General features: G+C 52.0%; 4 protein-coding genes across 4 annotated transcripts; 3 read left to right on the top strand and 1 right to left on the bottom strand.

Annotated features, from left to right (window-relative positions):
- Positions 1-247: 247 nt before the first annotated feature.
- On the bottom strand, positions 248-1,295 carry PG998_015186 (uncharacterized protein; the record flags this gene model as incomplete). Its single annotated transcript, XM_066882002.1, has 2 exons — positions 248-787; positions 840-1,295. 2 exons carry the CDS (start codon positions 1,293-1,295, stop codon positions 248-250), a joined length of 996 nt encoding a protein of 331 aa, XP_066723019.1.
- Positions 1,296-5,744: 4,449 nt separating this feature from the next.
- Positions 5,745-6,607, top strand: PG998_015185 (uncharacterized protein; the record flags this gene model as incomplete). The annotated part of the gene is made up of 2 exons (XM_066882001.1): positions 5,745-6,567; positions 6,600-6,607. 2 exons carry the CDS (start codon positions 5,745-5,747, stop codon positions 6,605-6,607), a joined length of 831 nt encoding a protein of 276 aa, XP_066723018.1.
- A 1,327-nt stretch (positions 6,608-7,934) lies between these two features.
- On the top strand, positions 7,935-8,811 carry PG998_015184 (uncharacterized protein; the record flags this gene model as incomplete). Its single annotated transcript, XM_066882000.1, has 2 exons — positions 7,935-7,957; positions 8,046-8,811. 2 exons carry the CDS (start codon positions 7,935-7,937, stop codon positions 8,809-8,811), a joined length of 789 nt encoding a protein of 262 aa, XP_066723017.1.
- Positions 8,812-9,419: 608 nt separating this feature from the next.
- On the top strand, positions 9,420-10,395 carry PG998_015183 (reverse transcriptase; the record flags this gene model as incomplete). The annotated part of the gene is made up of 2 exons (XM_066881999.1): positions 9,420-10,336; positions 10,392-10,395. 2 exons carry the CDS (start codon positions 9,420-9,422, stop codon positions 10,393-10,395), a joined length of 921 nt encoding a protein of 306 aa, XP_066723016.1.
- Between the last annotated feature and the right edge of the window lie 1,304 nt (positions 10,396-11,699).

The following is an 11,699-nucleotide window of genomic DNA, read 5'->3' as shown; positions in this document are numbered from 1 at the left end:
GGAGCTGTTAGTAAGTCAGTGGCCAAATACGACAGCCTTGTGAACTGGAAACGGCCGATAAAAGATTGCGAGATGAAGCGACTCATCGTGGCTTTGCATAACTACATAACAAAAGCGGGAAAGTTCGTAAAGATGGGCTAGAAAAGAAACATTAGGTGCCTCCCCTAAGCTGATCCTCTCGTATCGGAAGGTATACGTAAGCCGCTAGCTTGCAGATGCGGTTAACGGATTGAAGATAAAACAGAATTCATCTGTTCTCGCTGCGAGTAGACTCTGCAGGCGACAAGTCAGAATTCAACCCGACTTGGGAAAACCTCACAATTGGCGGCAATCCGAGCACCCGTTCACGTAGCTGTTGAGCCCTTAGTTCTAAATCCTCTTCTGTTGGGAGCCCGTTCCTGAAAGCTTCGCAGCGGGACAGCAGTGGAAGCATATTGCTCAAGCCACTGGCTTTGCGAAAGGAACCCTCGGGAACTCCAACTACTATACCCAGCAACTGAAGGCTTTTATAGGGATTCCCGGCCGGGGGTGGATAAGTTTGAGACAACAGCTCATCTTCCTGGCCTCCAGCCATCTGGAAGAGACGGCGAAGCAAGGCCACTTGGTAGAGCCTGGCCTTTTGCCCTTCTTTATCCAGGGTGTCTGGCTTGTCAATAAATAACACTTGGCATTGTCCAACAATGCGCTCAGCCGTAATTACACGGACGAAATCTGTTGCCTCTTCTAAATACAAGCAAGCCTGGATCAGGAGTTGCGCAAACAATTCCTGTATTCCTGAAGATGACCGCTATCACTGGTGAGCTGTTTGATCAACTGTAGGCCTCGGGGGCCAGACTTACCTTGATGTCGCTGACCAAAATACTACTCTCGAGTTGAAGCTGAACTTGCGAAAACCCCGGGTCGCTTCGGTAGATCGGTGCTAATTGTCTGCCGTACTTCTCAATGCCCCAAATAGCATTGGTCCGGAAGCTGTGTAGTGCTTTTGTCTTCACTCCTAATTCTCCCTGGATGGAGGCGAAAGTTACTAGCGGCTTCGCTACCGCGGCGTCTTGGTCCTCCCATTGAATTTGGACAGATCCTTCGCGAAATACATCCGCAGCTTCAGTCGTTACAGCCAGCTTGCAGAAGCGAAAGTTTGCTGTAAATCCTATGAAATGAACGCCATGGCGGCTCCCAAATGTCTCTTTGAGCGATGACACTTCGTTGGTAGGGTAATAGCAAGGTTGCCAGACTGGTTGGGGACCTTCGAGTGACGAACTTTCTAGCGTAGAGATCCGACTCGATGCCTGCTCCATAATGCCCAGCAATATGGGAGGGCGGGAGTGGGATGAATGTGTAACTAGTGAGAAACACAAAGGATGCAAGAGAGTGCGCTGCCGCTATATCAACTTGCGGTCGAAGCTTAGACGACTTCAGGGAAACATAACACAAATTGTTGAATAACGCAAGTGGCTGGAAAGACAGAAACTGCTGTAGATAGTAATGATGCTTTAAGCGGGTCTCATTTTCTTTCACACATGACAGATTCCGGCTGAACCGGTCGTAAAATGCGGGGTAATGTCCCAACACATTAGCCGGATATAGGCGAGACATGATCCTATATTGTCACAGAGCAAGTATATAGGCAACCAAAAAAAAACCCGGAAAGCTACAACTTGGCGGAAATTGGCAGCAGTCAAAGAGCCCGTTCGTATAAGGTCGAAGACACCACCGTCAGGGTCGTCGTTATGGAGCCCGCTATTACCGGTTGAACCTGTTTAGTTAAGAGTTCCGGCCTGCGTAGGTCAGGTACTTTCTGAGTGGGCCAGAATAGTGGGTTCCTTAGCTGAAAGTTTCTCATTCAGTTCTACACTGGACCGTTTCATTGCTGAAGGATGTGTGGTATTGTAGAGCCACTGGCGGTCTTTCGCTGCCTAGACGTGAACCATTCAATGGCCCTTTTAAACGCGCATACGGTCTGCGAGTGTCGCGCGAAGAAATGCATCTGAAGAAATCCGAATTAGGACTATCGAATACTACCCATCCTTCTTCTTTTAACATTTCTAATTGGGATGTCTGGACGGCTGCATCGCGATCCGTCTGTCGCCTTTTCTCGACGAGTGATAGGAAGTCAAGGTGTGCAGTCATGAAGCATAAATCTTCGGTGGTCAAGGAGGTTCGAATAAGGTCTGCTTGGGGAGAGGTGCTGCTGGTGTATTCCAATACAATAGATGCTTTTTTGGATTCGAGTAGTCGATCAAACACGTATGCACCAGGCTGTGTACTCATCTGATATCCTTCGTCCGGCAATATCTCCAGGAAAGGTTTGAATGCATGCGAAGTCGCCCATGCAATTCTGCAGGCATCTAGACTGGCTCAGGAACGGGACAGTCAGTAGCGCACCGAAACCATCCAGCGTCTAAATTGGCGAGCCAGAACCAGCACCGAAAGGAGGGCTGTTCACGCGCGGGGGCGGATGCGCTGCTAGAGCAGTTCGGGGGTGGGGAGCAGCCAATCCAGAACTTGATCCTAGCCCCGGTCGACCTCGTTCTGCTGACCTGGCTCCGAATGGAGGACTGTAGGACGTAGAATGCCTCTGAGCCAGAATCTACGCTAGGACACGGTGGTACGTCCCGCACGTAGAGTCCGGACTGACGGCAGCTGCAGATGAGCCGCTTGCTCACGAATAGGCCAAAGATCTGAAATCACATGCTGTCGGCCGCCTTCGGTGCAGGCTCACTTCGACCCTCCGCCATGTCTGCTCCCAGTCAGATGCTGCTAATAGGCTCTTGCATGGCTATGCCTCACAAGTCGTGCTTCGTCCAGAACTTCGCCTCTCCCCAGGGGTGTAAGTTATGGACCAGTACTTCCCAACTGGAAAGCCCCATTACAGTACCGCACGAATTTGGCCAAACAAATACCACTTATGGGGTCGAGGCTCCATCAGTGAGTTGCAGATTCCATTATCTTTCGTCGCCTTGCTCTCATCCACCTCTAACTTTCTGTATTCACCTGTTGCTTCCATCCTAAAACCCACCGTTGTTAGCGTAGATGGGTCGATGCTCACTTTCGGGTCCCTCCAATTTTTAAGTGATTGTGGGGGCCGAAACAACCATTCTGGTCCGCACGACAGTAGTCTCCAATTGCACCCTTTTCGACGTGGTGTGCCGATTCGAATGGAGCGAGAATCATCCAGTAACATATAGTACTGTCTTTCTGCTGCATCAGCTCGAAGAGTCTCACGGGCTGTTTCCGGTCCTGACTACTGTTAGTCCTTGCTGCTGTAGGGGCGCAGAGTCGGAAGGTAGCAATGGTGCACTAGCGCAACCAGCGGGCCAAGTCTAGAACCCACCGTTATTAGCGTAGAGCTGGTTCGCGAATCCGCGTCATTTGAAAACCAACTGCCCAATCCTCCTGAACTGCGCAAGAATAACTGCGCAAGAACAACAGCAGCATTTGGGCAGCATTCCGTATTAGAGGCCATATACGACAAAGCAGGAGCGGCGAATGTCGGTTATGGCGCCACGAAAAGGCGTATGTACTGCCGCTGAGACCAACAGTGGACAAGGGGTCTAGATCTTGGATGGAACCAGCTGCGCTCCTCGTAACTACATCATCGACTAGTTCGTAAAAAGGATCTCGCTCAGATGTAGGTCAAAACTTCATTAGGGAGACAAGGCTGATGCGACCAGCATAGGTGTCATGCATTGCTTACATAAGGCTCAAGCGATGCGATTCGGGCCAATTGGGTTGCCGGTTCACCGGGGCGTTTGGCGCGGTTCGGGAAGATTAAAGCTAGAGGTGCGCGCGGTCAATCGAGAAGAAAGTGCGGACTGAAATCCGGACGCTGAACCTGAATTTTACAGTACAATGACACAAATACAGGGCTGCAGCGGGTTATCATTACCTTCCTTTGTTCCTGTTGTTCGACTCGAGCGTGTCTTGAGGAAGAGAGGTTCTTGCGCAGTTCAGGAGGATTCGGGAGTTGGTTCTGAAATAATGCGGGCTAATAACGGTGGGTTCTAGACCTGGCCCGCTTGCTGAGCTAGGGCGCTAGTGCGCCATTGCTAGGCCAACAGGTCTGCAGCAACTATGAAGCCAGGACCAGAAACAGCGCGCGAGGAACTTCGAGCTCTCGACGGATGCAGCGAAAGGAGAATACGCTGCTGGGTGATTCAGGCTCCGAGGCGACCGACGTCTATCGGAATGGTACAAGCGGAGCGGGGGAAACATCAGGCTCTGTCCTGCGCACGAGAACAGGTATGGGAAGCATCACAAGCTATCCGTCGGGCGTTCATGCCTGTCTCTCAATACCACTTGAGCAGCGGTTCCGGTTATGCATCACAGTAAAGGCAAACAGAACTCAGGACCAGAAACAGCCAGTGAGACTCTTCGATCTGATGCAGCAAAAAGAGAGTATGATTTGCCACTGGAAAATTCTGGTTCTATTGCGAATACGTCGATTATACATTGGGAGACTACGGTTACGAGGCCTCTTTTGTCATGGTTCTGATCATCGCAACTCCTAGTCTCCCGTACATCTTTGGCGCGGCTTAGTCAGTCGCATGCCAGTCCTTAGTTGGTTTGCCAACTTAGAATGATTCCGTTGAAAGTTATATATCATCATACCGTTTCAAGTTCTATCCTAGTCGTGGTCTGCTTCCACCAAAGTCCACATTGCCGCAACAAGCATTAAAAACGAGTATTACCGAATTTGACTCAATTGCACACAGAGTAACAAGCCATTTTACCACGAAGGAATCGAGACGAGGGTATCATTCGGTTAGATCCCTGCACGCCTCAACAGGGCTCGTAACAACTGGAGCGAACCGTCGTATCATCAATACACCATTCCTTAGACCGGCCACCGACGAGAGGCAGCAAGTCATGGGACCCAACGCTCCCTTATAGGCTTGCCATATCGATTCATCCATTGCAAGTATTCTTGTAAAGTTCTCGGTTCGGGGTCGAACATCGGCCATCGGGCCTGGTACCGTCTCGTTTTTCGGCAGTGTACTATGTGTTCTGGCGTCCGCAGCATTCGGCAGATGCACCGCTCGTTCTGCGGGTACCGGAACTTCCGGTGGTATCAGTCGAAGTCTCCGTGTCCTGAGCGGAGTGCCAGGAAGTGCCGTATCGGACTGCGGTCATGTTGGCGATGGTCAAGCGGATGCTACACTGTGTTGTCGGCGCGTTTAATGAGAATTGTCATTTTCGTGACTGCTCCATTATGTCGGATAAAAGCTAGCCATGGCATTTGTTGTTGTTTCAAGCTCTGCCTGTAATAGTCCGGCCCCACGTAGCACAGCCGCCTTCTCCTGTGGCTGACGAAAGCAGCCACTCCTTTAGCCCGCTTCTTCCACCTCCAAGCTTCAGCGCTTTTTTGCACTTGGGCCGAGCGACAATAACTTCCATGCGATGGTCAATTTTGAATACAGGTAGCAAACCTTGATTTTCAAAATTCTACCAAAAATATTTAACGGTTCCTCCCCATAATATGTAGAACGTCTCCGTTTTTCAACCGCATGGCGGCACTGCATTACAAGACCTTGTCGTACCGTAGGTGGCCTGTGTGGTGGGTGGTAGGTGGGGAGAGGACAGGGGCTGTACCAACTTGTGGAGTAGAAACCTATAGATGTTTCAAGAGGAAGCTGGAACCTAGCATCAGAGACATATATAAGATTCAGTGGTTCCAATGCGCCAGAATCGACCTACCTGATATTCAGCACCTTGTGGTTATGACGAAGACCACTACTGACTTCACAATGACAGTTCCGGAATCTGTTAAAGGCATAACCATAGGCACTGAAGACATAGTCACAGGCAGTCTATGTCAAGAGAAAACAGCACTGGATGGCGCCGCTGCCACAGCAACAAATACCGAGGTTCATAAGGCGGAGCACGCAGAAAAAGTCGACTGGGAGTGCTGCGATCAATGTGAGCCTCCAGAGCTAATAACCTTTGATTGCGACGGCGACCTGATCCTAGAGGTGGGCGAAATCATATGTGAGCACAAGGGCGATGCAGCCGGCGGGACGTCGGTTTACACCCGCGTCGCGCGGACTTTCCAAGTGTGTTCAAGAACATTGTGCCGAGCATCCCCTGTGTTCAAACGGATGTTTAGTGGTGGGTTCGCTGAGTCCCAAACGCGGGAGAACGGCAGACAATGGGCAGTCGAGCTACCCGACGATGACCATGAGGCGTTCGCCGTGTTTTGCCACATCATTCATGGTAATTTTGAGAAGGTTCCATCGAGCGCCGAGGACATTGACCTTGACCTCCTCTACCAAATCACCGTCTTGAGCGACAAATACGACCTAGTCCGTTGGCTGAGGCCGTGGGCCAGCCAGTGGAGAATATTTCTCATTGATGGATACTGCAAGTGGTCAAAATCAGATGAAAAGATCGAAAAGGGCCTCTGGATAGCTTGGGAATTGGGCGATTACGACCTCGTGTGCAAATTCGCTACCGACATAGCATACTACAGTCGTTCTAACACAAATGGCGATCTCGTAAAGGAGGAGACTAAGGAAGGCGAGGCATGTCGTCTCAGATTCCAAGAAGTAATGCCGCCAGCTGATCTGAAAGGTAAGGAGAGCCCCTTAGTTGTTCGAAGAAAGGCTCCTAACTTGTTCTTCAGAAGTAGTGGCGTCAATACGACTTCACTGGATCAAAACCTTTCTGGATCATCTTCATGATGCTGTGCAAGCGCTCATAGAGAAAAGACCGGGCGTCCTGAGCTGTATCAGCCCCAAGGTCGGCCAGGTTAATCGGTGCGAGGCTAATATGCTAGGCACCATCATACGAGGATTGCACGAATCGTGCCTGTGGCCCATCCCCAAGGAAGAGAATCGTATAATGCTGGCGCCTGCTATAGGCATGAGGCAATTGCTCGTTACTTTGGAATCTCATGTGGAGCCTTTTCGAGGTCATGATTGTGGTGCAAGCTTCAGTAACGGTATCCTGTGTGGGATTGCGAGAAGTGTAAAGCCTCAATTCAACAACACACATATGCAACACTGTGTGACTCAGTCATCGAGAAGTGGGCTAAAATAAACGACATTAAACCACGTTTTTGGGAAGAGGCTTGTGTGTATGTTTGATGTATGTTGTAGGATGTCCATTGCTGCATAAGGTAAAGCTCGAGTTGATGGATGTCTACGGCTGGGTGAACTGTGTATCGCGTGTATCGTGGTCTAGAGAGGCGACATCGAAACTTTGACGATGTTGCTTTCATGCATTGAATCTACCTACCGTGAATGTGGCGGAGGAGAGGCTCAATAGGCTTTTCGAACCTGGCGCGTTTGGGAGAGAGCTTATTAGTAATCACGCAAAGAAGCCAAGCGAAGTTTTCTGCTGCCGTTCGAGCAGAGACAGTGCATGAACTGCGTTTGGGGTGCACCGGCTAGCAGTGACAGATGTCTTACGTACATGGCGTTAGGTGAATAGTGAAAGGAAATGAAGCCTTATAGAGTTGTACTCGGCCGCACATACACATACACATACATTTCAAAATGTCAAAAAAACACAGCCGGAGGCATGCTGGAACGATCTGGCTAGACTGACGAACAACTGACCTATTGTCAATCCACGTTTTTTTTGATTTTTTTGAATCAAGTTTATTGTCCGTATGCAGCTACCTAGCTATGACAGACACTATGACAAGCCTAGCCCTGAAGAGGGCTTACTCCTTTAAACCCAGGAGAGTAAAATCCGGAAATTCCATCGCTCAACTTGCTGCCCATGCACAGCCTGTTCGTTGTAGTTAGCAAAAGGGAAGCTTTGTTTCCCGTAGGAACGAGATCAGAGCTCAAAACCCAACCCACCTCCTTTTCTTCTTTTGCATCGAGGGTACCTTCCTAATTCAGTAATTTCTACCACTATCATGGGCGCTTTCCAGCCTCACCAGCGACGGTGATGCCGCCAGTTCGTAACAGAGCTGCTCGGTCGTCACCATGGCCGACAACTCCAAGAAGGAGTACGCGGTCACGAACACCAGACCATTTAATAGACGAAGGCCCAACCATCGTCGTCCGTGCGGACTGCAGCAACGTGCCCACACCTAGCCCCACCGAACCGCCCAGAAAGAACACGATCGAAGACAGACCCGCCCAACAGAAGGCCAAAGCATGCCATCTGCTTCAAGAAGCCCTCCGGCTCGTACAAGAGGCCAGGGAGTCCTACTCTGGCTTTGATTACACCGCGGCGACCCAGAACTTGGAAGCGCTGGCCACAGACAAGACGCCGATCCAAGACCCACAAAGCCCCAACAGAATAATCGACTGCTGCAACGCGCTACAAGAACTTGCCAACCTCCGAAAAGAGGTACACGAGCTAAAGGAGCTGCTGATCTTGACTGCCAAATCAACAGGCCCAACCCAAAAGGGGAATACCTACAGCGAAGTCCTCAATAAGGGACAAGCTACAACCAAACCCCCACACGCCTCTGTACCTGGACAACAGAAAGAAAACGACCGAAAGGAGCACACTCTTGTTCTTCTCAAAGACAAAGACCAAGCACTTCCTCGCTTCGACCCCGTGCTGATTCGGGACCGGATCAACGCCAGACTCCAGTGCAATGCAATCAAGGGCGTACACGCCTCCCCGAAAGGGAACGTCGTCCTGACCTCGCTCTCTCTCACGGCCTCGCAACTGCTGCAGGAGCAACAGAGATGGCAAGAGGTCTTCCAGGGCTGGCCGATCACGGCAGCCGAAAAGCCAGATACCTGGCCTAAGCTGGTGGCCCACTTCGTCCCGACATCGCTAAGTCCGACCTCCTTCGCCGAGGAGGTGAAGCGGTTCAACGACATCGAAATTCAGGGGAATGTCTGATGGTTGTCCAAACCGGAAGGCAAAGCTCACTCGTCCATGGTCTTCGCCGTCCAGGAGGGAGACAGAACCGAATGCCTGAAGAACGGAATCTGGATCCAGGGCCAGCACCTCCAGGTCGTCCGCTTCAAGTCATTCACGCCAAAGACACAATGCCACAGATGTTTAAAGCTGGGCCACGACCCTGCGCTCTGTAGAAGGCGGTACATCTGCGGCTACTGCGCTGGGAAACATCCGACCAAGGAGCACAGCTGCAAGGACTGCAATAGCAAGGTCCCTTGCACACACGCGCCTGCAAAATGCGCCAATTGCAGCCAGACTGGACACACGGCCTTTGACAAAGAGAAGTGCGAAGTGTACAAAGCGCTATGCTAGAGGCGATCTCGCTGGTACAGCACAACCTGAATCGGGGGCTTCATAGCTTGCAATCCCTATTCCAGATTGCCCTCGAGCACCAATCACACATCCTCTGCCTTCAAGAACCCTATCTTTTCCAAGACAAGGGTCCTCAGGGAAGCGGCTTGTACAGCTGTATCTCCCATCCGTCGTTCCGACCGCTCGTACCACAAGAGTCCACGGACCTTTCTAGCATACAGAATCGCCCCAGAGTCATGACTTACATCCGAAAGTCCTTTCCCTTTGAAGTGAACCCCCGGTTCGACCTCGTTTCCGATCCCTACATGCAGGTCCTGGAGGTAATCACGCCCATAGAGAACTTCTACATCGTGAACATCTACAACCAGGCCGATGAGAAGGGTTCCTTGACAGTACAGAGGTTTCTCGATCTCCACTTGCCCATCACGCCTGTACTAATCGTAGGCGATCTCAACCTCCACCACCCATGGTGGAACCCGTTGGCTAAAAGCTCCCCACTCGCCGAGCGTCTTACATGTCATCTCCAGTCGGTCCAGGCCACACTACTTATCGATCATGCTGCCATAGAGTCGCATGGTGGGACATTCCACAGGCCGAACTCGAAGAGAACGTCGGTGATAGACCTGGCCTTCTCCATCGGCTTCCGGTGCCTCCACTGGCAGGACTGGTCGTACCTCCCAGGTACGGGATCTGACCACGAGGCCGTCAGCCTCCGAGCGTTCCTCCCAGCATACCAGACAGCAAGACCGCTTCCGCCCCAGTTCTGCACCAAAAAGGCCGACTGGGAAAGGTTTCGAAGACAACTCAGGGAGGTTGCTGTCTCTCTCGAGTCCACCATAGATGCTGCAGCCGATCGAGGCGACTTCGAGAGCGTCGCTTTATCGCTTCAACAGTCCATCGAAGAAGCCACAAATAGATCGATCCCAGTGAAGCGACCATGCGACAGGTCCAAAGCCTGGTGGTGCCCAGACCTAACCGTCCAGCGGATGCGTTATCATCGAGCCTTCCGACGATACAAAAGGGATCCGAGCCGGGATATGGAAACAGCTTGCAAGGAGGCTAGGAACAGCTACTTCCAGGCTATCGACCGGGCCAAAACAGACCACTGGTTTACGTTTCTGGCGGAGGCCAATGGCAAGGAGATATTCACTGCGTATAGTTACACCAAACCAAGAACAGACCCATTCATACCCGCCCTACGCTACGAGGTGAGCGGGAAAGAAGAGATCGTCAACTCGTTCTCGGGAAAATGCGAGGCCCTAGTCTCCACCCTGTTCAAGGGAATACAGCAGTCGGATCACCCTCCATCGCCACCAACACTACCTCCACTGCCGCATCCATCACCTGCCGGCCCCAGAAGCCGGGCTCGATCTAACAGCAAAGGCGATTGGCAATGGCCTACCCTAGCAGCGATCGAGATCGAAAAGGCTATTCCGCAGAAGGACACAGCCCCAGGGGAGGATCGCATCAACTGGCGGATCATCCGCGAGGCGTACGCGGCCACCCCGCACGTGTTCTATAAAGCCTACAAAGCCTTGTTCCACAGCGGCTACCACCCTGCAGCGTGGAAGACCGCGATCGGGGTCGTCTTGCCGAAGCGTAACAAGCCCGACTATTCCAGAGCAAAGGCCCACCGGCCCATCTCGCTCCTCCCTTGTCTAAGCAAACTCCTCGAAAAGCTTTTTGTCAATCGGCTAGCGTACTTGGCAAACGTCGAGCCGGACCTTCTAGAGAGCTCGCAGATCGGCGGCAGGAAACAGCGTTCGGCCATCGACGCTGCCCTACTCTTACAACACTACATCGAGCGGCGCCTCCAGGAAAAGAAGATCACCACCGTGATCTTCCTCGACATACTGGGCGCATTCGACTTGGTCCAACCGGAAAAGCTGGTCCAGGCCCTCCGGAAGCTCCATCTGCCCGACGAGCTGAGCCGCTGGGCCACTCACTTTCTCTGCGGGCGCAAAATCAGACTGCTGTTCAACGGCCAGCTTTCCAAATCCTACGCAGTTTCGGGGCTGCCACAGGGTTCCCCTGTTTCCCCGATCCTCTTCTTGCTGTATGTCCGCTTTGTTAGCGCACAGAATGGCACGCTGCAGCTGTCGTACATGGACGACTTTGCCCTCGCAGCAAGCTCGACGTCGGCAAAGAAGAACTGCCGGATGCTTCATGACGCCCTGAGAGAACTGTTCGACAAGGCCGACAAGGCGGGCGCGACCTTCGAAGTGGAAAAAACAGAGCTGATTCACTTCCACCGTGGCAGAAAACCCCTGCTAGACACCATAACGATCCAGGACGCCGAGGTGATACCCAAGCCCGTGGTTCGCTAGCTCGGCATCTAGTTCGATTCTAGGCTGACGTTTCGGACCCACGTGGAAAAGCGACTGACCCTAGCCAACAGAGCTCTCCAAGGCATCCAGCGCATCGCCCGCCAGCGAAGAGGGCTCGGGCTGAATGCCCTGCGCCAGTTATACGTGGCCTGTGTAAGCTCGGTGGCTGACTATGGATCCCTGCTCTGG

Source organism: Apiospora kogelbergensis (genome assembly GCF_038363985.1).
Source record: "Apiospora kogelbergensis strain CBS 113332 chromosome Unknown utg000020l_segment0_segment0, whole genome shotgun sequence".
Classification (NCBI taxonomy): Eukaryota; Fungi; Ascomycota; class Sordariomycetes; order Amphisphaeriales; family Apiosporaceae; genus Apiospora; species Apiospora kogelbergensis.
The sequence above is the reverse complement of the archived record's forward strand: the minus strand, read 5'-3'. Positions and strand labels throughout refer to the sequence as shown.